Raw genomic sequence first — 22,562 nt, 5'->3', positions numbered from 1 at the left:
TGAAGAATATTAGAAACATAGGGAATACGTATCTTGAGGATGAAATCTGTATAATTTCTACTTCAGCAAATCTTGAAAAGTACTCTGATATGTCATCTATAGCCTAATAATGCTGATCATATGAAAACTGGATCAACTTGCAAATGCATTACATGTAGTAATACTAGTTTACTTCAATTATCTTTCCTAACTCTCACCTTGAAAGTACTCCACTCATTAAATTATTCATATATATATATATATATATATATATATATATACACAGAGAGAGAGAGAGAGCAAGAGAGAGAGAGAGAGAGACAGGATCTAGCTTTGTTGCCCAGGCTGAAGTACAGTGGCACAACCTTGGCTCACTGAAACCTCCCCTTCCTGGGTTCAAGCAATTCTTCTGCCTCAGCCTCCCCAGTAGCTCAGATTACAGGCATCTGACACCACACCAGGCTAATTTTTTGTATTTTTAGTAGAGACGGGTTTCAACATGTTGGCCATGCTAGTCTTGAACTAGGGACATCAAGTGATCCACCCTCCTCGGCCTCTCAAAGTGCTGAGATTACAGGCATGAGCCAAGGTGCCCGGCCTATTCTTGTATTTTGGGTATCTTTTTTTTTTTTGAGTAGTCATACAGAATTATAAAGTGATTCACACCCTCTTATTCTAAATGTGTTCAGTCTAAATGCAAAAGTTTTGGTATAGATTAATTCTGTATATTTTTATTTAATTTTAAGAGTGGAGAGATATTAGCTAATAAAATTAGCTTTGGAAATAAAAAGAACAGATATGGTTATAGTTCCTTTCCCCAAATGTTTTAAACTTACAAAAGCAATTAAGAAGCAGTATCACAAGATTTAAAGGTTTTAAGGATATTATTTTGTTCCCTAACAGACTACACAACGTCAATAGTTAAAGTTTACTAAAAATCCAGAAGTTGCCACATTAGGCTGAACTCACATTTGTTTCTGTTATTAGCCTACCTTATATTTATTATAGGAGGAATGACTCTCTTTACAACCATTTAATATGACAAATGATATATTACATTTTGATTTAATGGCAACTTTATGCTTTATCTAAAAGGTGGTGTTATTTTTGTGTGTGAATTGATCTATGTTCCAATAAAACTTTCAACATAGGTAAGGCTCTGTATGTATGTTATGTTCTTTCTATATCTCTGGATTATATGGATTTACATACTTGTATACCAGTACATATGTACATATGTTTAAGTATAATATACATGTCTAAGTATAATATATACATTCTTACTGTACAAACTGTGCATATGCGTATCCATATTGCATACAGCTATGTAGATAGACTCTGACAGCACAGAGTAATTTTAAACTTAAGCAAGGTTGAATAGCTCTTAAGTACTGATATATATATGTGTACAATATTATGATTCCACCATTGCTAATGCACACAAAAAAACTACCACTTTATTTTTTACATATATAATTATATTTCTGATAAAATTATTGTTTATTCAGAAACCTAATATCGACCATTAATGTTCCAGTTTTAGAAAACAAATCTCCTAAGAGAATGAATAGAAATTATCTTAAGGAATTATAAAGAACCATCTCAGAATTTTACTCTGTTACTGCAAAATCTCATGCAAAGATAGCCAAGTATGGTATGTGAGCGTCTCTTCTTCTAAAGCTCATGAAACTGCTCTCCAATTCCTCTAGCGTTGACAGAGAATCTGGAGTTCGGTACTCCATTTCATTCCTGGACATTTAGCCCATTATTCTTGTATCCATATTTCATATTTTCCTTTCATAGGGGATAATTGTAAGTTAAAGGTGAATTTGTTGACTCAAACCTTATATGGAATCGTAGATCAACCTAAAGATTTCCTAAGAATATACCTACATATTGAATACTTGCTTTGTTAAAGCTGCTTAACAACAACAGAATAAAACAAGCAAACAAAAACTCAAAAACGATACAAAACAAAACGAAAACCTGATGACCCAAACTTGTAAAATGTATTTTCTTGGTTAGTTATTTAAATAACAAATATGAGGAAGAAAGGCATTATAGTGAATCTGCTTTAAATTACATAGGAGAGAGTCTTATGTAAACTAATGATAATGAATATGTTCGGAGGGTTTGTATGTGGAGGGCTTTGTGTTAAGCACTGTGAATTCTTCATTTCATTTAAACGCCACCTTAGACTCTACAAAGCTAAGAGACATTATGACAGTTGGCCAAGATTACACAATGAGAAAGTAAGAGATAGAAGTGGAACTTGATCACAGGAAGTCACTTGTAAAGACTCAACATTTGACCATGGTCTCTAACGTGTTGATTTTGAGCTAGCAGCATGTGAATTTATTCCTATCAGGATAAATGAAATGCAAGTAACTTTTTTAACTTGAGTCTCAGATACATCCAAATAAAAATAAATGCTCTCATTTATAGCATTACATTCTTAGTACTAAGTAAGCTATCTATAATGATACAATTCCATTAAGGCAGAAGACTTCATTTCGTATCTACACGACATTTCATTCTTTTCTTTCTATTTGTTTTTTCTAGAAGAATTAATTGAAATTCATCCCAAGATGAGGCATCTTTGCTGACATGAGATATGCAAATCATCTGTGTTGTTTGACAGTCACAGGCAGATTAATCATATCACTAACAAAAGTCAGTTGTTAAAACTTGAAGCACATTTAATAAAAAGAGAGATTCTCCCAAATGGCATTTTATCACTTACTGACCAGATAGTTGCAAATACAATCCTATCACCTAAAAACAAGGAAACAAAACAATAATAAGAAAACTTTTTTTAATTTTTAATAGTCAGTTTTGCTTCTGAGTAGGTACTTTAAAATAAACTTATGAGTTCTTTTAACTTTTTTGCTTTACCTTACTAGACACTGAGTTACTATTTTTTGAAGGAAAGTGAATTATAAATCAGAAATTATTTTCTCTTTGTGTTAATAACCTTAGAAAGGACATAAGAAATACATATTTCCAGAGGAATTTATAAAAAAATAAAAGTAATACTTCAATTATTAGTATTCTCCCTAAAACTACAGTTGGAAATTATAAAAGTAGGGAAGGGTCAATCAATAGTATTGATTGAAAATGTAATGTTACATGTATCAGATACGTAAATCCATAAATCCATAACAATGGCAAAGGGAGATATCATTGCTATTTGAAATAAATTAATATACTTGAATATTTTCCCACCTAAATTCACTAACTATTCAAAAAACTTCACAGGACTTTTGAATTTCCATTGTTTGTTTTACTGATTATGATAGCTCACAAAGCAGTATGTGTAACTTTCAATAATAATTTAGTGATGAAATATTACCAAGCAAGAGGAGAGGATTTTGATTACCTATGGTATTAGTTTCTATCACTGTGTAACAAATCTTCATAAAAATATAATTTTATAAAACATATTACCATGTGTTATCAGCTGGGTCCCAGGCACAGAGTCCGTCAGAGTCCAGTGAAGATGTTGGCCAGACTACATTGTCGTCAGAAGGATTGGCTGGGAAGAATCTGCTTCCAAACTCATTCAGCTTTGGTAGAAGTTATTTCCTTGTGGTTGCATGACTGGTCTTTTTGCTGGTTGTAGTTGCAGGTCCACATTCGTTCTAGAGGCTGCCTGCAGTCCTTAGAGGCCACTGATACTTCCTTGCCATGAGGACTTTTCCAACATGGCTGCTTACTTCTTTAAGCCTGTAAGGAGATCTGGTCTCAGTTGGCCAAGTCTTGTGTAAGGTAACCTCATCACCGGAGTCACGTCTCATCACCTTTCCCAAGTTCCATTGGTTAGAAGTCCCAGCTCCTGCCCACATTCAAGGGAAAGGGGTTATACAAATGTGTGACCACCAAGAAGTCAAGATTATGTGGGTCACTTAGGGTCTATCTGCCACAACTACATATTTGGATATAATTTCAAAGAAAGACTGTGAAAAAGCATACAGAATTGTGGGAATTGCCTGAGAATTGAGGATGTTTATCCACAATATTAAGCTTACATTAAACAAGTCTAGCTTACTGAGAAAGTTTTAAAAAATGGGTTTATATGACTTTACTTATTGGGAAAAGCTATCTGACTTTTCTTTGAGGGGAAAAATAATAAGAAAATACAGATATAAAATACCCTCTCTGCAAAACAATTCCTGGAATATGAGCTAACAGAAAAGCCTAGCAGACCTGATTCAAACCTGATGTGAACACAGAATGCTTTGAAATGAGTAAATTTAATTATTAAACCTAATTTTTCAGATGAGGAAACTGAAACACTGGGGTTAAGTATCTTTTGCAGAGTCACACAGCTAAAGAATTTTGGAGCAGGAATTCAAATTCAGGCAGCTGGCTTCAGACCTCATGCTATTAAACCTGACACTAAACTTGACATCCATCTTACATGCAAATGTTACTCTCTCTACCAGGAAAATAAGCATTTATAAAACCCAGCTCAGATACTACTTCCAACCAACAAATTTCCTGGACACACTAAGTAATAGAGTTAATCACACCGTCTTGTAAGTACTACCCACAGTATCTGGGCTCTACCACATTGTAATGCAATAGGTGTGTTCACACTGTTTGTCTCTCCTGGTGAATAGTTAATTCATCAGAGCATGACTGTGCTGTGTGTCCCATTATCCTTAGTAAATGATGTAGTGCCTTGTGCATAGAAAGAAATTAATCTTGATGCCTTTCAAGTTCTACCCCAAACAGTCAAGCCATGTTGATTGAAAAGTAGCTTCTCAGTTTGAGAGATTATCATCACAGTATTTGAAACGAGCTTGTATCCTTGGGACTCCATATTGAGGACATTTTCTTCATAGGGTTCTAAGGCCTAATGACTTGGCCTGATCCTAACCTAATCCTTTAGAAGGCTAGAGAATAAAATTAAATATGTTTTTCACTTTTCCATTGGAGTAAGCAGGGTTTTATTGTGCTTCTTGAATCATTGTCACACTAGTAATCTCTTCAAAAGCGAATTTGTTCTGGAAAATAATGGGTTAGAGGCCTCTGTGGAGGAATACAATAGTGGAATATTTTGAAATAATTGTAAAGCAAAACAGATAATTGTGTTTTCAAGCTCTTTGAAATATATACGTAAGATGTTATGTGCCTGAGGTTGAACAAAAAGATAAATAGTTATAGTCATTACCCAATAATGTACCAATTATAAATAGCATCGTGTGTACACGTCCTCTATTATAAAATCAGAACGGGATGAAAAAGATTATAATCACGTCAATAATTTGATTTGCTTCATTCGTCTTTTGAGTTATCTTTTCATAAAATTAGATACTGTGTTATTTCCTTCTGGAAAGTAGAATGGTGCATGTGAGGAGAATGTTTTCATGTTAATCAATGCTGACAAGAATATTACGCTTAAAAAAAAAAACAGAAGGCAGGCAGGTTGGGGGTTGGAGGAGAGACAAATGAAGAAGACCAGATTGAAATTATTAGTTGCCAGAAATATATCTATTGACTTTTTACGTTTTTAGAAGTACCTCTGTTAGCTTCCCAAAATACAGCTGTTTATAGTGATTGATAAGTTCCCGTGCTTTTAAGCTTATTCACATCCATTAGTTCTGCCTTTTTCCCCTGTTAAAAATCTGAAGCTGTCAGATTGAAGTAGCATGATCAGCTAATGTTCCTGCCAGATTCAAAGCATGTCCCCAGGGGTGGCAAAAGTATTCTAAATCTCAAAGAAATGGCTTTTTAAATGTTGCCTGTTGACATTGGTCGCTCCATTTGCTGTACCAGAAATGTTGAAATAAATATCAGGCAATTATAGAAACAGGACTTTGATGATCAATTTTCTATAAATATTTTACATTTAGCCCAAACAAAAGAAGGTATTTGGAATTCACTATTTTATATAAGACTTTTATTTTAAAATAGTATGTAGTATATGTTCAAAATTGGTTAATTAATTTTCTAGTTTTCACTTCAAGTAATGATTATTTACTTTATTCCCTCTAGCATTTGATTATTTTCTTGCAAACTGTTTTTTTTCTTTTTTTCTTTTTCCTGTAATAGTTTTAGAGTTTCTGCCTTAACACATTTAGGTATATTTTGTAGGAACAAAGGGAAAAGGTATCAGGGAGAGGAAATGATTTCTAAAATGTAAATTCCAAAGACAGGGAATGTTAAAAGTGTTTGCCAGTCCTGTCGCTTACAGAGAACAGAACTCAGATGCTCTTATAAAGATACAGGATAAATCACATCATTTCCTCTCCATCATCAGAATATTATTATATGAATTAGATCACTTTTTTAAAAAAGAACATGGCCTTAGTACAGAACAACAGCAAAAGCCTGGGGAAGGAGAGGAGTCACCATGAGGAGCAGAAGCCAGTCCATTTACTGATGTGGTTCGTGTGCGAAATAATTGGTAAATAATTGCATATGTGTGAGACCCCAGGTATTTTCAAAATCAGCTGGCAAAATTGTGTTACTCCCTACCCTCTGCTGGCTTTCACGGGTTCTCTGTTCTCTCTCCTTCTCCTCCATTCTCCTCTTACCCTAATTCCTGACCACTGTCATCCAATACTCTAAGGTTTTAGGATTTGGACGATTAAGGTTACCCATGGAATTATTTGGAAATGTAGAACTGTAATGGAGAGGGGAGACAATGAAGACATAGAAGCTGTATGAAAATAGACAATACCGAGGGCAGGTACTGTGACTCATGCCTGTAATCTCAGCACTATGGGATGCCAAAGTGGGCAGATCACTGGAGGTCACGAGTTTGAGACCAGCTGGGCCAACATGGTGATACCTCGTCTTTACTAAAAATACAAAAATTATCCAGGCTTGGTTGTGGGCGCCTGTAATCCTAGCTACTCGGGAGGCTGGGGCAGGAGAATCGCTTGAACCTGGGAGGTACAGTTTGCAGTGAGCCGAGATCGTGCCATTGCACTCCAGCCTGGGCAACAAGAGTGAAACTCTGTCTCAAAAGAAAAAAAAAAAGAAAGAAATAAAATAGTCGATACTGAGGCCTGGAAACTGAGAGCATTCATGAATGCTGCATCCAAAGAATATTTTGGACTATGTCTTATTCATTATACAGATCAAGCAAATAAGCACACTCTGTTGTTCACATATGACAGTATATAGGTCAATGGGGTGAGAGAGCCACCCAGAAATAGACATGCAATTTTGTTATCAGATATTCTGGAGAGGTTTCTCTGAGGCAGTGGCATCTGAAGAATATACAGATGTTAACCAAATGAAGCAGGTGGGTTTGGGGAAAAAAGTATTCCAAGGAGAGGTGACAGTGTGTGGGACAACGAAAGAGCAAGGGTGACTAGAATACTTTGATGAAGTGAAAAAAACACTCCAATGAGTGAGTGCATGTGAAGAAAAGGGTGGAGAGCAGATTATTGAGGTCCATTTAGATCATGTTTTAGATCCTGGACAGCATCCTTAAAATAATAAGGAGCCACTAAAAGTTTGAAGAACGGCAATGAAATGTTCCAATTTGCGTTTTTACAAGACCACTCTGACTTCTGCCTGGAGTAGCATGTAAAGGGACTAAGCACGATACCAGGTGGCACATAGGAGCTTAAGTGGCTCTTGTTGAAATCAGGCGATGGGAATGGGAGTGGATTTGTTTCCTAGGCCGCTACAACAGAGTACTGTGAATGGAGTGGCTTAAAATAACAGACATCTATTCTCTCCCAGTTTGGGATGGAGGTTTCAGCAGGACATGCTCTCTCTAAAGGCTTTAGGGGAAAATCTGTTCAATGTCCTTCTCTTAGCTTCCAGTGTTGCTTGCAATCCATGGAGCTCCTTACTTGTTGGACATATCACTACATCATCATGGTGTTCTTCCTGTATGTCTTCATCTTCTCTTCTCCGTGTATGTCTGCCTCTGTGCCTCTTCTCCTCTTCTAACAAGGACCCCAGTCATAATGGAATAGAGCCACTCTAATGACCTCATTTTAACTGATTACATCTGCAAATATCCTATTTCTAAATAAGGTCATATTCATAGGTATTGCGGATTAGGACTGAAATATATCTTTCTTGGGGATATAGTTTAACCCCAAACAGGGGATTATTGAAAGGAAGTGAGATGAGGGGTAGTGGAAAGAAACCATGTAAAGGTTTTAAAATATATTTTTGGTGGTAGACTCAACAGGACTTCATGATTAAGTCTGAGTTTAGGGATGGAAGCAGAGTCGTGGTTGACTTCCAGGTTTCTTCCAGATGATGATGCTATTTGTTGAGACACAAAATCCAACGGATCAAGCAAGTGGTGGGTTGAGCATGGGTTCATTTTTTGACATGCCAAGTTTGATCTGTCTGTGAAATTTTTATGTGGAGCTGTAGATTTGGTGGTTAAAAATGCCTTTGGAATTCAAATGAGAGATTTGAGTTGGAGAGGTAAGTGTGGGAGTCATTTCTATTCAAATTATAATCAAAGCGATGCAAGTAGATAACTTTCCTCAACCAGATAATGTTTAGTCAGAAAAGCAGAAATCCTGACATCAACATTAAACATTTTAAAGGACAATGTGGACTATTTCAGACTAATATGAACAAAAAGGACCAGGCTAACCCTGCCATAAGAAAAAACAAACCATCAAGTAACAGACAGGACATTTGAAACGATGGTTTTAGAGACAAAACCGTCAGGCAGCCAAGGACAGAAAAATAAGCAAATACATTGAGCCCAACAATTGCCCGAGATTACCTAAGTTCAGGTAAAAGACAAGATTGTCTGCTTTCAATATTTCTATTTAGCTTGATATTGAAATTTTCATTCATAGTAGTAAGGCAGGAATAAATAAAAGGCATCCAAATTGGATAGGAAGAAATAAACTGGTTTTATCTGTAGACAATATCATAAACTATATAAATAACTATGAAACATATAAAAAGGTATAAGAGCTAATGTATGATTTTGGTGATGTTTCAAAATTCAAATTTAATATATAACATTAAAATCACTTGATACAAGAGCAAAGAACAATATGAAATTGAATTTTAAAAAATGGTACTTATAATAGCAAAAAAATGTAAAATACTTCTAGATAAATCTGACAAAATTTGTGAAAGTTTCACACAGTTAAAAATAGAAAACACTAAGGAAAAATTAATGATTACCTAAATAAATGCAGAAAGATACATTTTTAATGGGTTGGAAGACAGTATTCTTAAGATGTCAGCTGTCCCCAAATTCATCTATAGCTTCCATGTAATCCCAGCAAGCTACATTGTAGAAACTGACAAGCTGAATTTAAAATTCCTATGTAAATGCAAAAGAATTATTATAGCTGTTAACACTTTTCTAAAAGAACAAAACTGGGAATAAGTATATTTTTAAGACAGGTGTTAGTATTAAGATAGACAAATCAATAGGATAAAATAGAAAGTAAAAAAAAAAATAGACTCATACATATATGGACAACTGATTTTGGCCAAGGGGCAAAGGAAACTTGTTTGGAGAATAGTAATATCATATTTTCAACAAATGATGTTGGAACATCTGGGTATTCATTACAAAACAGTTAATCCTTGATCCATATTTAAAATTTAACTCAAGTTGGATTATAGATGTTAGTGTAAAATCTTAAACTATAAAACTCATGAAAGAAAACATATGAGACTATCTATGTCAATTACCATTAAGTAAAGATGTATTAGATGCAACAGAACAAAACATGATCCATGCAAGAATAAATGTGATAAAATGGACTTCATCAAAATTAAACAATCACAACAACAAAAAATAACAAAGAAATGAAAAAGAGCTTCTGCTCTTTAAAAGTCATTATTAAGAGAATTAAAAGACAATTCTCCATGGTACACAAGAAAAGATTTACAAAGGATATATCTAATGTAAGATTTGTATCCAGGAAGTATAAAGAAACCTCAATACTCAGAGAAAAAAATAAAATAAAAAATGAGCAAAAGCTTCAGCAGACCACTGAAAAAAGTGGGTAGAGAATATGCATACGAAAAGACGCTCAATATCATTAGTCATTAGGAAAATGCAAATGAAAGCATAATGAGATAGCACTGCACACTTTTTTAAAAGTCTAAAACTAAAAATGCTGACCATACCAAGTGTTGGTGAGAATATGGAGAAACTAGAACACTCATATCCTGTCTGTAGGAATGGAAAATGGTTAAATTACTTTGAAAAAGAATGATGAAGCAGATTCCTTAAATAAAGGGTGATCTATCCAACTACTATTAGATCTATTCAATGGATCTAGGTATTCACCCATGGAAGTAAAAGCATATGTTCATTATAAGACTTCTACACAAATTATCACATCTTTACTTACAGCAGCTGGAACCTGGAAACAACTTTAATGCCCGTCAACAGAGGAATGGATGGATAAAGAAACTGTGATGCAGTGGAATATGACTCAACAAAGATGAGCCTAAAAATGATTATACTGTGTAAAAGAATCCAAACAAAATAGAGCAAACACTGTGCCATCCTGTTTATACCTTACTCCAGTAGATGCAAACTAATACACAATGACAAAAATTACTTATTTGAGAACTGGGGAGAGGAAGGAGAGGGAAAGGGGTAGCTAAAGAAAAGAGGAGAGATTAAAAGGAGCATAAGAAAACTTCAGAGAGTAATAGGTTTGTGGTAAACATTACTGTGGTAATGTTTTTAGGGTATATTCACATGTAAAAACTTATCCAATTATACATTTTAAATATGTACAGTTTAGTGTGTCAGTTATGCCTCTGTAAAGTTGATTTTAAAAAAAAATTCCTATTTCCAATTTCACAATTTCATTTGAACTCTTAAAAACTGGCCGGGCGCAGTGGCTCACGCCTGTAATCCCAGCACTTTGAGGGGCCGAAGCAGGCAGATCACGAGGTTAGGAGTTTGACACCAGCCTGAACAACATGGTGAAACCCTGTCTCTACTAAAAATACAAAAAGTAGCCAGATGTGGTGGTGGGCACCTGTAATTCCAATTACTGAGGAGGCTGAGGCAGGAGAATCTTTTGTACCTGGGAGGCGGAGATTGCAGTGAGCCGTGATCACGCCACTGCACTGCAGCCTGGGTGACAGAGTGAGACTCCATCTCAAAAAAAAAAAAAAAAAAAAAGTACACCAAGATCAAAGCAGAGGAGCTGGCAAAAGAGCCTGAGAAAAATAGCAGAGTGATAGAGAATAAGAAATGAGAGCTCCCACAGAAGCTAAGAGTAGGAACCACACAGTCCTTCCTCATGCTACTTAGAAGTCAAAAAAAAAAAAAAGAGAATTAAAAAATGCCATTCAATTCAGAAGTAACATTATGGACTAATGAAAAAGAATTTAGTTAAATAAGGCATGAGACAAAAGAAAGTAGGTTGACTGAGAAATGATGAAATAGAGGTAGCAAGTAATATGGTTTGGCTGAGTCCCTACCCATATCTCATCTTGAATTGTAGTTTCCACAATCCCCACGTGTCATGGGAGGGAACCAGTGGGAGGTAATTGAATCATGGAGGCAGGTCTTTCCTGTGCTGTTCTCATGATAGTGAATAAGTCTCATGAGATCTGATGGTTTTATAAAGGGGAATTTTTCTCTGCACGCTCTCTCTCTTGACCACTGCCATATAAGTCCCTTTGCTCTTCCTTCATCTTCTGCCATAATTGTAAGGCCTTCCCAGCCATGTGGAAATGTGAGTCAATTAAATCTCTTTCCTTTGTCTCAGGTATGTCTTTAATAGCAGCGTGAGAACAGACTAATACAGCAAGTATAAAAAGTATTAAAGGTTTCTCTTCTAAAGGAAGAGAGGAGAGTAGAGAGATTGTTAGCTGAAGGGTGAAGGATTCTTGTCATTAAGGTGTCAGAGCCTAGAACATATTTAAATACTGATGAGAAGGATACAAGAGAGAGAGAAAATTTGAATCAGTAGTTTGTTTCCACTACCACAGAAAAGGATGAGATCCAGAGATTTGGTGGAGGAATGAGTTTTCCTCATTGGAGTGATAAGAGCAGATGGGGTTGAATGCTGGATCCTAAGGGTGGGATATTAAGGGAGTCTGTTTTTTATGGCTTTTATTTTCTCTTCGATCTTGGCAGAAACGATGTCTGCCAAGATTTAAGGGTTTGGACAGGAGGATCAGAGTTGTAATGAATAAAAACATATATGAAATAGCCACTTCAGAGAGTGGGACAGACAGTATGTGTTTTAGTTTAGACCAGAGTCCCTGGAGTTATAGGGGTTTGAATTCAAATCCTAGCTCCTCCATTCACCTGTGGTACCGTGAACAACCAACAGAACCAAGTTAAGACCCCAAATCTTCTTTAAAGTGGGATGATAATGCCATGTTCACCATAGGCTTCTTGGGAGTAATAAATGAAATACTTTAGTTCAACTATTTTCACAGGTCCTGACACTGGGTTTTGAATAAATTGTGCCCAAGACTATTGCTATTATAAAGCAAAATGAAAAAACGCAATGGCCCTATTAATATGTTTCCAAGGAGTTCAATACTAAGAAGAAGAGTATTGTTCGAAATGGAGATCCACATTACTAGGTTAACATGTGGAGATCTTGCTCAAAGAGGAGGCTGGTTTAGATGCTGTGATAATTTTAGATGTCAAATGGACTGGATTATGGAAATACCTAGAGAACTGGTAAAGCATGATTTTTGGTGTTTCTGTGAGGATGTTTCCAGAAGACTTTGCCATCTGCATCAGTGGACTGAGTGAGGAAGATCCCTCCTTACCGTGGGCAGGTGCCGTCTCATCAGCTGATGGCCCAGATGGAATAAGGTAGAGGAAGGAATGTGTGTGTTTCTCCTTCTTAGGGCTGGAACTTACTCTTCATTCCCTGCCCTTGGACAACAGAACTCTACTTTTTGGACTCTAGGACTTACACTAGCACCCCACTTCCCATAGCTGAGTTCTTACTCCTTAGATCTTGGTCTGAGAGTTACACCATTGGCTTCCAGGGCCACACTACTCCATGCCAGGATCTCCAGCTTGCAGATGGCTTGTCTGGAGGCTTTTCAGTCTCTATAATCACATGAGCCAATTCTCCTAACAAATGCTATCTATCTACCTGTCTGTCTGTCTGTCTGTCTATCTATCTATCTATCTATCTATCTATCTATCTATCTATCTATCTAATCTACCTATCCATCCATCCATGTATCTATCATCTATATCTATCCTATTGGTTCTATCTCTCTGAAGAACCCTAATACAAATGCCAGCGAACCAAAACCAAGTGGCACATGTCTACCATTGACATTCCTCTCCTTCCTTAATGACTCTTAGGAACCAAAAACACATGTAAAATTCCATGTAATACACAAGCCAGAAAAGGTAAAATATTGTATCTGCTAGTTCACATAGCTCATTTCACTACCACAATCTACCATTATTCAAATACTGATTTAGAAAATGACAGCCTCCAAAAGACTAAAATCATCCATTTTTATTTAGAAGGAAAAGAAATGAAATTTTAATGACAGGGAATTTTAATCTTACTATTTCAATTTATAAATGTGACTGGCTGAAAATTGTTATGTACTAAAATGATAAATACTATGTGTTATTAAATATGTTGTCATTGAAAAATGACCTATTATTCTGACTTATTTTATTTTCGGGGTACTTATAAATAAAGGAGTTTATAAAGGCTTCTGCCAAAGAAGACATCAGAGAAAATGCCTTCCAACTGATTTATCTTGCTTTATTTCTGAGCATCTTGACTCCAACTGTATTGCAATTAAAAATAATTTTTTTAAGTGGCAGAGACTCTGATTTGTCCTATGCCCTTTCTTCTAAATTCCAAGAGTCTATATGAACTCTTTCTATGAGTTTCTTAAAATTCACGAAAGTAGTCTCTACTGGTTTAAATGGTGTCCCCTCAAAAGTTATGTCATTTCCAGAACCCCAGAATGTGCCCTTATTTGGAAATAGGGTCATTGTGGATGTACTTAGTTAGGATGAGATAATACTAGAGTAGAGTGGGCTATACATCCAATATTGCTGATGTCTTTCTAGGAAGAGGAGCAGAGCCACAGGGAATGGTGACCATGTGAAGACAGACGTAGAGATTGACTGATGTGCCTGCCAGCCAAGGAAGGTGGCACATTGCTGGCCACCACCTGGAGGTCGGAGAGAAGCCTGGCACAGATTCTCCATCCAGTGGGAAGCAGCCTGTGTGTTAATTTCAGACTTCTACCCTCCAGACAATAAATTGCCTAAAACTGGTTTAAGCCACTTGGTTTGCAATAGTGTATTGTGTCAGCCCTAAAAAGCTAATACAAAGCCCTAAAGAATTTCAATAGAGGTGTCAGGAAATATAGATCACAGACAATACGATAGGACCTTCTAGCATTCTTACACTTCTGTAATGTTTGTCGCTCTTTCGGTCTTTCCTATTTTCTTTTATTGTGATTGGCAAAAATTCCTTGAAAAAAACAAGAAACAATACGAACAGAAACAAAGCTATGTACTTGTTTTGGGAAGCAACCTCAAATGGAAAGATGAGGGCTGTGTTCTAAAAGGTGAGGAGAAATTTACAGCAAAGATAAAGAGATAAAGATAAATGGTCCTGTGCACCACTGAATTCTGAGAACTCTGAACAAAACCTAAGTATATGTTAGTGCCCAGTGAATAGTTGTTGAATGAATGGATGAATCAACAAATAAATGAATTGATGAGATAATCAATCCGAGACAAAAAGCAATGCATATGAGTAGACAAGAGTGGGTTAGTTTGACTAAAATTTGAAGATCACCCATTTTTTCAACCAACAAGTAGGTGAGCATCTGCTATTTGCCAGGCATGGGTATTGGTGTTTGGCATAATGAAATAGCAAAGCAAAGTCCTACTGTCAATGAACATAGACTCTTGGAATTTAGAAGAAGAAGCATAGGACAAATCAGAGTCTCTGCCATTCCAAAAAAAATGATTTTTAATTGCAATATAGTTGGAGTCAAGATGCTCAGAAATAAAGCAAGATAAACCAATTGGTTTAAAATATCTTTCACACTACCCTTCCATGGAAAGTGCAGAGAAGGGTCTAGTCTCTAATTGTAGGCAACTGGAGACTCCCTTTTCCTATATTCCTTTAAACCCTATGCCCCAAAACATGTAATCAAGTCTATTCTTTAACAGAAAAGAACACAGTGCCCTTTCTCTTTGGAATTTTATATAAGCCCCTAAGAAAAGCTGCTATTGTCCTAGTTTGTAAAAGTACAAATGGGTGAGTATGTATCTGCTCTGTTCAGTTGGAAAATTAGCACAGGTTTCAGCACTCCTCCATACCAATTGACTATTGAACATGTACTACGGGAAGCTTCTGTACAGACCAGTAAACCACACAATTGCAGAAATCCTCTAATTAAAGAAACACACCGTAATCCTCCTGGTGAATCTGAAGGTTTTTTAGAAAAGTACATCTGTATAAGGTACATTTGTGTAAAAAACAATCCTTTTTCACTGAAGTGCAGCTGTATTCTTAGATGTTGTTCTAAGAAAACTCAGCTTAAAATTTCTTATGGGCTGCTTTGGCTTAAAATAATTGCCTAACTAGGTGGTCGCAAATGACCAAAAAACCAAATGTATTTCATAGTATTAACTATCATTACAGACTGTTAAATAATACTGCACAGTAGAGATCTTTTGAAAAATATTTTGAATGATAGATTCCATTTTGGTTTGAGGCAAAGTCTTAACCATAACAAGTTAAATAAATTTTAATGAAATTTTACAAGCAAAATAGTTAACGTTCAAGACAGAATCATGCCTTTTGGAAATGACTCATGATATTGTATTATTTTAAAAACTATGTGCCTATTTTTAGGGATTAAATTGCTCTGGTAGATACCTGATAAATATCTATCTCACAAATCATGTTATTCTGTCATAAGTAAATTTTTTAAATGTTTTAGTTTATAGGTTGTTTGGTTCTGCCACCCAGGCTGGAGTGCAGTGCTATGATCTCGGCTAACTGAATACTCTCCTTTCTGGGTTCAAGGGATCCTCCCTCCTCAGCTTCCCAAGAAGCTGGGACTACAGGCATGCACCAGTATGTCTGGCTAATTTTTAAATTCTTTGTAGAGATGGCATCTAGGTTTCCCTGGTTGGTCTTGAACTCCTGGGCTCAAGCAATCCTCCTACTTTGGCCTTCCAAAGTGGGGGATTACAAGCATGAGCCACTATGCCTGGTTAGTTTCTAATTTTTACATTCAGTTCATTTTTATGTGACTGGCATTTGCATAGGATTATTTTTATAACCAGTATGTTTTAGGTATGTAACCCAGAAGTAAATCACTAATTAATCTGCACTGGAGGAAGTATAATTTAGGGAGAGTAGAAATTCTATTTGATAGACTGCACCAAAGGTAAGGTGTCACAGCCTTGAAGAGCCTCAGTGACTTTGGGAAAAACAAGCACCAAGACCGACCTTCCAGATCCAAGGTCTGGTAGCAGGATGGTTTTCATTTCCATCTGTTGGAGGTCTCAGCTTCTGACATAAAGGCCTGCTTTATACAAAATGAGCCTGATTGAAAGATGTAAGCCACCAGGTTAGAGGGAGAACTATAGGAGGCAGACAGGAGAAAGAAAGGGAAGAGCGATGTTCTTCCACTAGCTTGTGGCTACTAACAAATTTCATTAGAAAGTTGCTGAGGATTCCTCAGAACAATTTACAGAGATAACTGTAAGCAGCAGAGGGCTATGAAAACGCTCATGGGTGCTGACAGGAGCTCCTGGTGGGTGGTGGGTTGGGAATACAGGGGCTCTGTAGGGGGTGAAGGAACTGTGCTTGACACCAATCAGTGGGAGCCTGGAGAAACTGAGGCAGGGACTGGAATCATGCTGAGACTCAAACGTTTTGAGTTAGAGTACTCACCAGGTACTCCAACTCAATCATATGCCTTGGGTATAAGGAAATTAGGAATAATTGGAAATGTGGCTGGCCCCAAATTTCATGCCCTATTTATAGCCATTCATCAGATTTAGAATGAGGTAAAGGAAGGATTCTTTTTATTATTTTTTAAAATACCCACCTCATTTTTTACACCTACATCATAAATCACCGAGAGGGAGAATTAGGCCTGTGGACCTCCCTTTTTGTAATACCTCATATGTAATTTTTTTTTTTTTTTTACAGAGTCATGTTTTTTGGTACAAGTGAATGTTTTATAACGAAAAGGCTTTTTTGTTGTTGTTTTTATTCTCTATAAAAGTACCTCTGAGTGAAAATTGTTAAGAAGGCTAATTATTGTATCTTTACATGACTCTAAATTTGGTCTATTTAAAAAGTCAAAACATGGACATTTGGAAATGACTTTCTCCTTTCAGTACTGAAGTTGAGAGAGAAGGAAAAAAAGTGAGAAATTCCAGTGCCTGGATATTCCCAGGCTAATTTCTAGACAAGTGAGTTTTGATAAGTTGAAGTTTCAGATAAGAATTTCTTTTTCTTTCTCTCGTTGGTTTTCCCAAATCGTGAGTAAAAATGTCCCTGAAAGAGTCTGAAAAAATATATATTAATGTGGAGAATTATTTACATAAAATTTTAATAAACTAGTATGAGACTGAGACCCTCCAATAAATATTATTTAGAGTTATTTTAATAGTCCTCTCCCTATCATAACCCATTTAAAAATGTGGGTATATATATATATATATATGTGTGTGTGTGTGTGTGTGTGTGTGTGTGTGTGTTTGTGTGCGCATTCATAAAAATTTAGTGTGCAGTTCTTAGTTTTTCTTTATGCAAAACACACAAAATAAATGTGAGTAATTGAAGCCATTACACATACATTTTTCCTCCTAAGTTCTGTGAATAGATATTCCAATAAAGACACTACCAACACCTTACTTGCTGTCTTAAATATAATTGAGAGTATTTACATATTAAACCTTTTAAATAAAAATGATTGGATTTCAAATTGCCTTAAAGATTCATAATGTAATATTCTTCACCCTAAATCACCCACATTATTTCTAATTTTTTCTTTATTTTGCCTTCATAAATACAGCCTTTGATTAATCTAATTTAGTGGAACTGATCAATCTGAGATATTTTTACCTTCCCACATTACAGCATACCATGTAATGAAAACTTATTTTGCTGCTCAAATGTATCAAACACAGTTTCTGTGGTCAAGTTCCTCTCCTTTTCTAAATTTGCTTAGAGGATCTCATAAGACGTTAACTCCTCTGACAAGGGAACCATTTTAGCACCAACACTACAAAAGCTTCTGTGTTCCTGAGGGAAAGATCCTTTCCTGAATTAAATTTAACCTCTTTAGTACTCCCATTTAGCCACCTGATAAATCCACTTGAGCTATCTTTTGGGGAGAGAAAGGTACCTGGGAACAATAACACTTCCTTTTTGAACAGTTTAATAAAGCTTTGTGAGATTTCAAGATGAAAGATAATGTGTAATGCTGATAGTGCCCTCCAAGGCTCTGTATTCATGGATCAAGTTACGTTTTTTGTCATGGTAAAAGCCACAGTGGATATATTAAATGAGAGTGTGGGTTAAGAATGAAGGCCCAGGGGTCTGGGGATCTGGTTTCTAAGGCTGACTTAACTTCTGCTTTCTTATCTCACTAGGAGTATGCAGCTTAACATCTTTACCTCAGTGTCTCCTTCCATAAAGTGCCCCGCAAATATCTGAGAAATTCTTTTAAAATGACAGTGCAAATTGCCATTTAGAATCACCTTGGAATGTCTAGAAAAAAATGAGGTGACTGTTCGCTTAAAAAGGGAAATGCAATCTTCTGCTTAATTTCAGATTTATCATCAAGTTTGTCTTTTACTTTTTAAAAGTCATGGGATTTCCAGAAGAGGAATGACATTTTCAAAGCCTTAAGGACACTTGTGAAAACACTCCTTCAACTATTCTTTATTTCTCACCAAAATTTTGACTCTGGCTTTTCTCCAACTTCCTCTCTTTCCCAATTCCCAATTCCAACTTGAAAAGAGTAATTGCAATCTTAACTTTTTCCATTCTGGAGTATTTTCTTGCAGCTGATTTGTTTCATATAATTGTAAATTTATGCATGTCAGATTTTGTTTTAGATACACATGATTGCTGGCTTTGGTCGGTCAATCCCCAAACCCTTAAACTGATTAATTTCACTGTGAAATAATTGATTATGAATTTGTAGCATTATCTGACTTTATTTTAAAATGCAAGTTGTTAGAACATTGTCATTTATTGATTAATCTATTTTCCTTTGCCTTGAGATAATCTTGAAGAAGCAGAATAGTGCCGTTAGTAAGACAATATCTATGTGTTACAAATGATCATGTTCTTAAAATACACACGCACACACACACACACACGCACACACACGCCTGCTCACACAGACACTTTCTAGTAACAAGCAATGTTTTAAGTAAAATCTTTTGAAAGATGTTTAGCAAATCAAAACAATTTCTGCCTTGCTATGTGATGCCTGCAATTATATGGTTTAGATATTTATTGAAGGACTTAGGAAACATCATAGTCCCATTGGCATTATTCTCAACATATCAAAGATTCATTCAGTATAAATAAATAATTTCATTACTTGTAATAATAAAAGTTATCACGGAAAATTTTATAACCTAATAAATAGGATGTCATAGAAATATTCAACACGGATAAATAAAATATATACATAGTTTAAACTAGACCATCTGTTATAGAATTGTACAGTCTAACTCTCTGGCCAGGTAAGTTTCTAGCATGAAGCTTCACACAATCATTCCTATGATATATTCTTGCCTAATTCCTTGTTCCAAAGGAAAGTTTGATAAGAAAGTTGAATAATTTAGCTTCCTTTTAGAAATGGTAGAGCTTATTTAAGTAGCTTTCCTGTAGTACAAAGATTAGGCAGCTCTGATTGGAACTCTAGATTGAAAATGAGTAGAAATAACCTCTTATAGAACACATCTAAATTTAACTTTGCTTCACACCAATAAACTATAGCCTCTACTACTTTATAGACAGATTGTAGCTCATCAGTATGACTAAAAATCACTGTGGAATTACTCTGTAATAGTTCCGTTGCTATGCCTATAAATATAATTTCAGTGAGTGACTTTTCCATTTTCTAGCTGCTTGGCTATACTTTTTTTGCGTGGCAAACTAAAGGGCTTTAGGAATATGGTAAATGACAAATTTAAATAGCCTCAGATAAAACATGAAAGTCAACATTAAATTATTTTGTTAAAAATTATTTTCAGAACAATTTAAAGAAATAATATTTTGCAATTGATTTTAACTTAATGTTTATACTATTCTAAAAAGGTAAAAAAATGCAATGTTGCTTATTCTCGTTAAGCCTAACATAAAGAAAATAAAAGCATTATTTAGGGGAAAAAGTCCCATTACCTAAGTGAATACATAATTAAATAATTATCATAAGAGGCAAAAGAAAGACAGATAGCATCAGATATTGTAGCTTGGTAGAGCTTCAGCACTAGGTGGTCGAACAGTTGAAAATAATCCGGGAAAACAGTTTTTTAAGTGTTTATATTTAAAACACCTACACACACACGTAGGCAGTGTGAAATTTACATTGTTCCTTTCCCATGCTATTGTTGTGTATGGGCAGGCTTATTTTTCACATATTTCCCTCTCAATAGCCTTGGGGTTCTAAAGAGAGACACAGCATTATCACCCAAGATGCTTGACAAAGATGGGTATTTTGAGGGTGATCCAGATTTACTGATATGAGGCCTGGAAATCTGAAAATTTAACAAACTTTCCTAGTAATTTTTACAAAAACAAAATTCAAGAAAAACTACTGCATGAGAAAATACGAAGAAGCCAGTGGATACTTTTTAAAAAGTTTTAAAATGGTTACTATATAATAGACAAATGATTTCTGAGCTAGAGAAAAGTTCAACATGAAGTATAATCTAATATTTAAAAGCCCAGAGAAGTTGCTTTCATAAGTTCCAAGATTAGCATTTAGCTTTCTCCTGGTTAAAAGTTTAAAATGAAGAAGATACATACTCTGTGTAGGGCTGAGGAAGGTAAGAGACGCAAGGACATAATGATCTCTGTAAATGCCTCTGTGCCATTTCCAAATAGCTGTCCTCATGCCTTCTCTTCCATCCTTCTTTCCTTGTTACCTTCTCTCTTCCTTCTTCTGTCTCCTTTGCTGCAACAGTATTTAAGTGCATATATAATACATATTAACTCTGTCACATCTTTTAACATACATGTTGGTTTAATGATTGTGGAGCGATTGTAGGAATTGTCCATTTTACTTAATTTTTCAGAGGTTTTTGATTAAGACAATTCCATCAGAGACTCAAATATCATCTGTGGATTGAAATATACACATCTGTGTTTTGAGATTAAGCCCAAATGAACGGTGGCTTCTCTCTCTGGATCGGACTATACTTTGAGTCATTTAGTTACAGTAAAAACAAAAATATCAAAATGGCAAGAAAAAATTAACTGTGGTGCCTCATTCTTTATTCCTCATGAAATGGATTGCCTATACCATACTTAAATAACCCGTGCATAGCCTTTCCAAAGCTCTAAACCTCACGATGAAATGGTCTTCTTGTTCCTTCCCTGTGTGAGTGTTGGGAAGATTCCTTTTCCCTATCAAGGGGCCTTTCCCCCTGTGCTGACCACAGGGTATTTTTTTGAGGGGATCTTAAGTTATATTAGTATTTTATGAGATCTTAGGTAGGGTTAAATAATTCCACTTACTTTGGTGTGGAAAGAGAATGGAGTGTGATAGTGAATGCCGGAAAAAGTTGTGAAAGGCTATGAAATGAGCTGTAAAGATTACTAAATCACCTGACTAGCAGAGTCTTCCAAGATTTCTCTGCCTTTCATCATCCTTGAGCTATTTTGCAACTTTGTGAAATTTTAAAAATATGATATAAATGCAATTGACTTTCTTCTAGAAAAATGCAAAGGGATTGTGTCCAGTGAAAATGCTATGGATTATTGCTCTGTGAATCGACCAGTTTTACCTATAGATGATTTTAACTTTGCCTTTGAATCTGTTGTAACATCTTATTGTTTCTCTTATTAATCAAGAAAAATCTTTGATTCATGTTCATGATACATCTGTAGGAGCCTACCATGAAATGTTTTTAAATGACTTATCGTGTAATATAACCTACTTTCTAGACAAATAGCACTCCCTTTCTTATTTTCAAGTAAGTAGCAAACACTTATTTGAAATTCTCAGCCCATCAATTTATTTTTTTATATGAAACGATGAATATTTCCTAGAAGCCCTCTTGGTATCATCTAGGTAAATTTCATATCAAATCTGTGCTAATATGTTATTTTTCCTGGAACTGGTTCTTAGTCCAAATTTTATACCATTTATTCCACTCTTATATCCTTCACTTTGATCAATATAAAGTGCATTTGCCACACATTTGGTTTGACCAATATTATTCTCTGTATAATGGCTTTAACTCAATTATCAAACAGTATTTTAAAAATTGAATGGCCAGGTGCAGTGGCTCACATCTGTAATCTCAGCACTTCGGAAGGCTGAGGGGGACGGATCACCTGAGGTCAGGAGTTGGAGACCAGCCAGGCAAACATGGTGAAACCCTGTCTCTACTAAGAATACAAAAAAATTGGTGGGGC

The 22,562-nt window shown here is 35.6% G+C and overlaps 1 protein-coding gene and 1 long non-coding RNA gene across 2 annotated transcripts in view; one reads left to right on the top strand and one right to left on the bottom strand.

Moving 5' to 3' along the window:
* The window catches only part of LOC131383181 (uncharacterized), a 49,375-nt gene that overhangs the window by 15,366 nt on the left and 11,447 nt on the right, over positions 1-22,562 (top strand). The window lies entirely within an intron of this gene.
* DAOA (D-amino acid oxidase activator) lies at positions 3,538-21,036 on the bottom strand. Its single transcript, XM_058437053.1, is given in 3 exon segments — positions 3,538-3,650; positions 3,653-3,814; positions 20,949-21,036. Coding segments are annotated over 3 exon segments (363 nt in total).

This window comes from Hylobates moloch, unplaced genomic scaffold (genome assembly GCF_009828535.3).
Source record: "Hylobates moloch isolate HMO894 unplaced genomic scaffold, HMol_V3 SCAFFOLD_4, whole genome shotgun sequence".
NCBI lineage: Eukaryota > Metazoa > Chordata > Mammalia > Primates > Hylobatidae > Hylobates > Hylobates moloch.
Note: the sequence above shows the minus strand (reverse complement) of the source record. Positions and strands in the feature narration are given on the sequence as shown.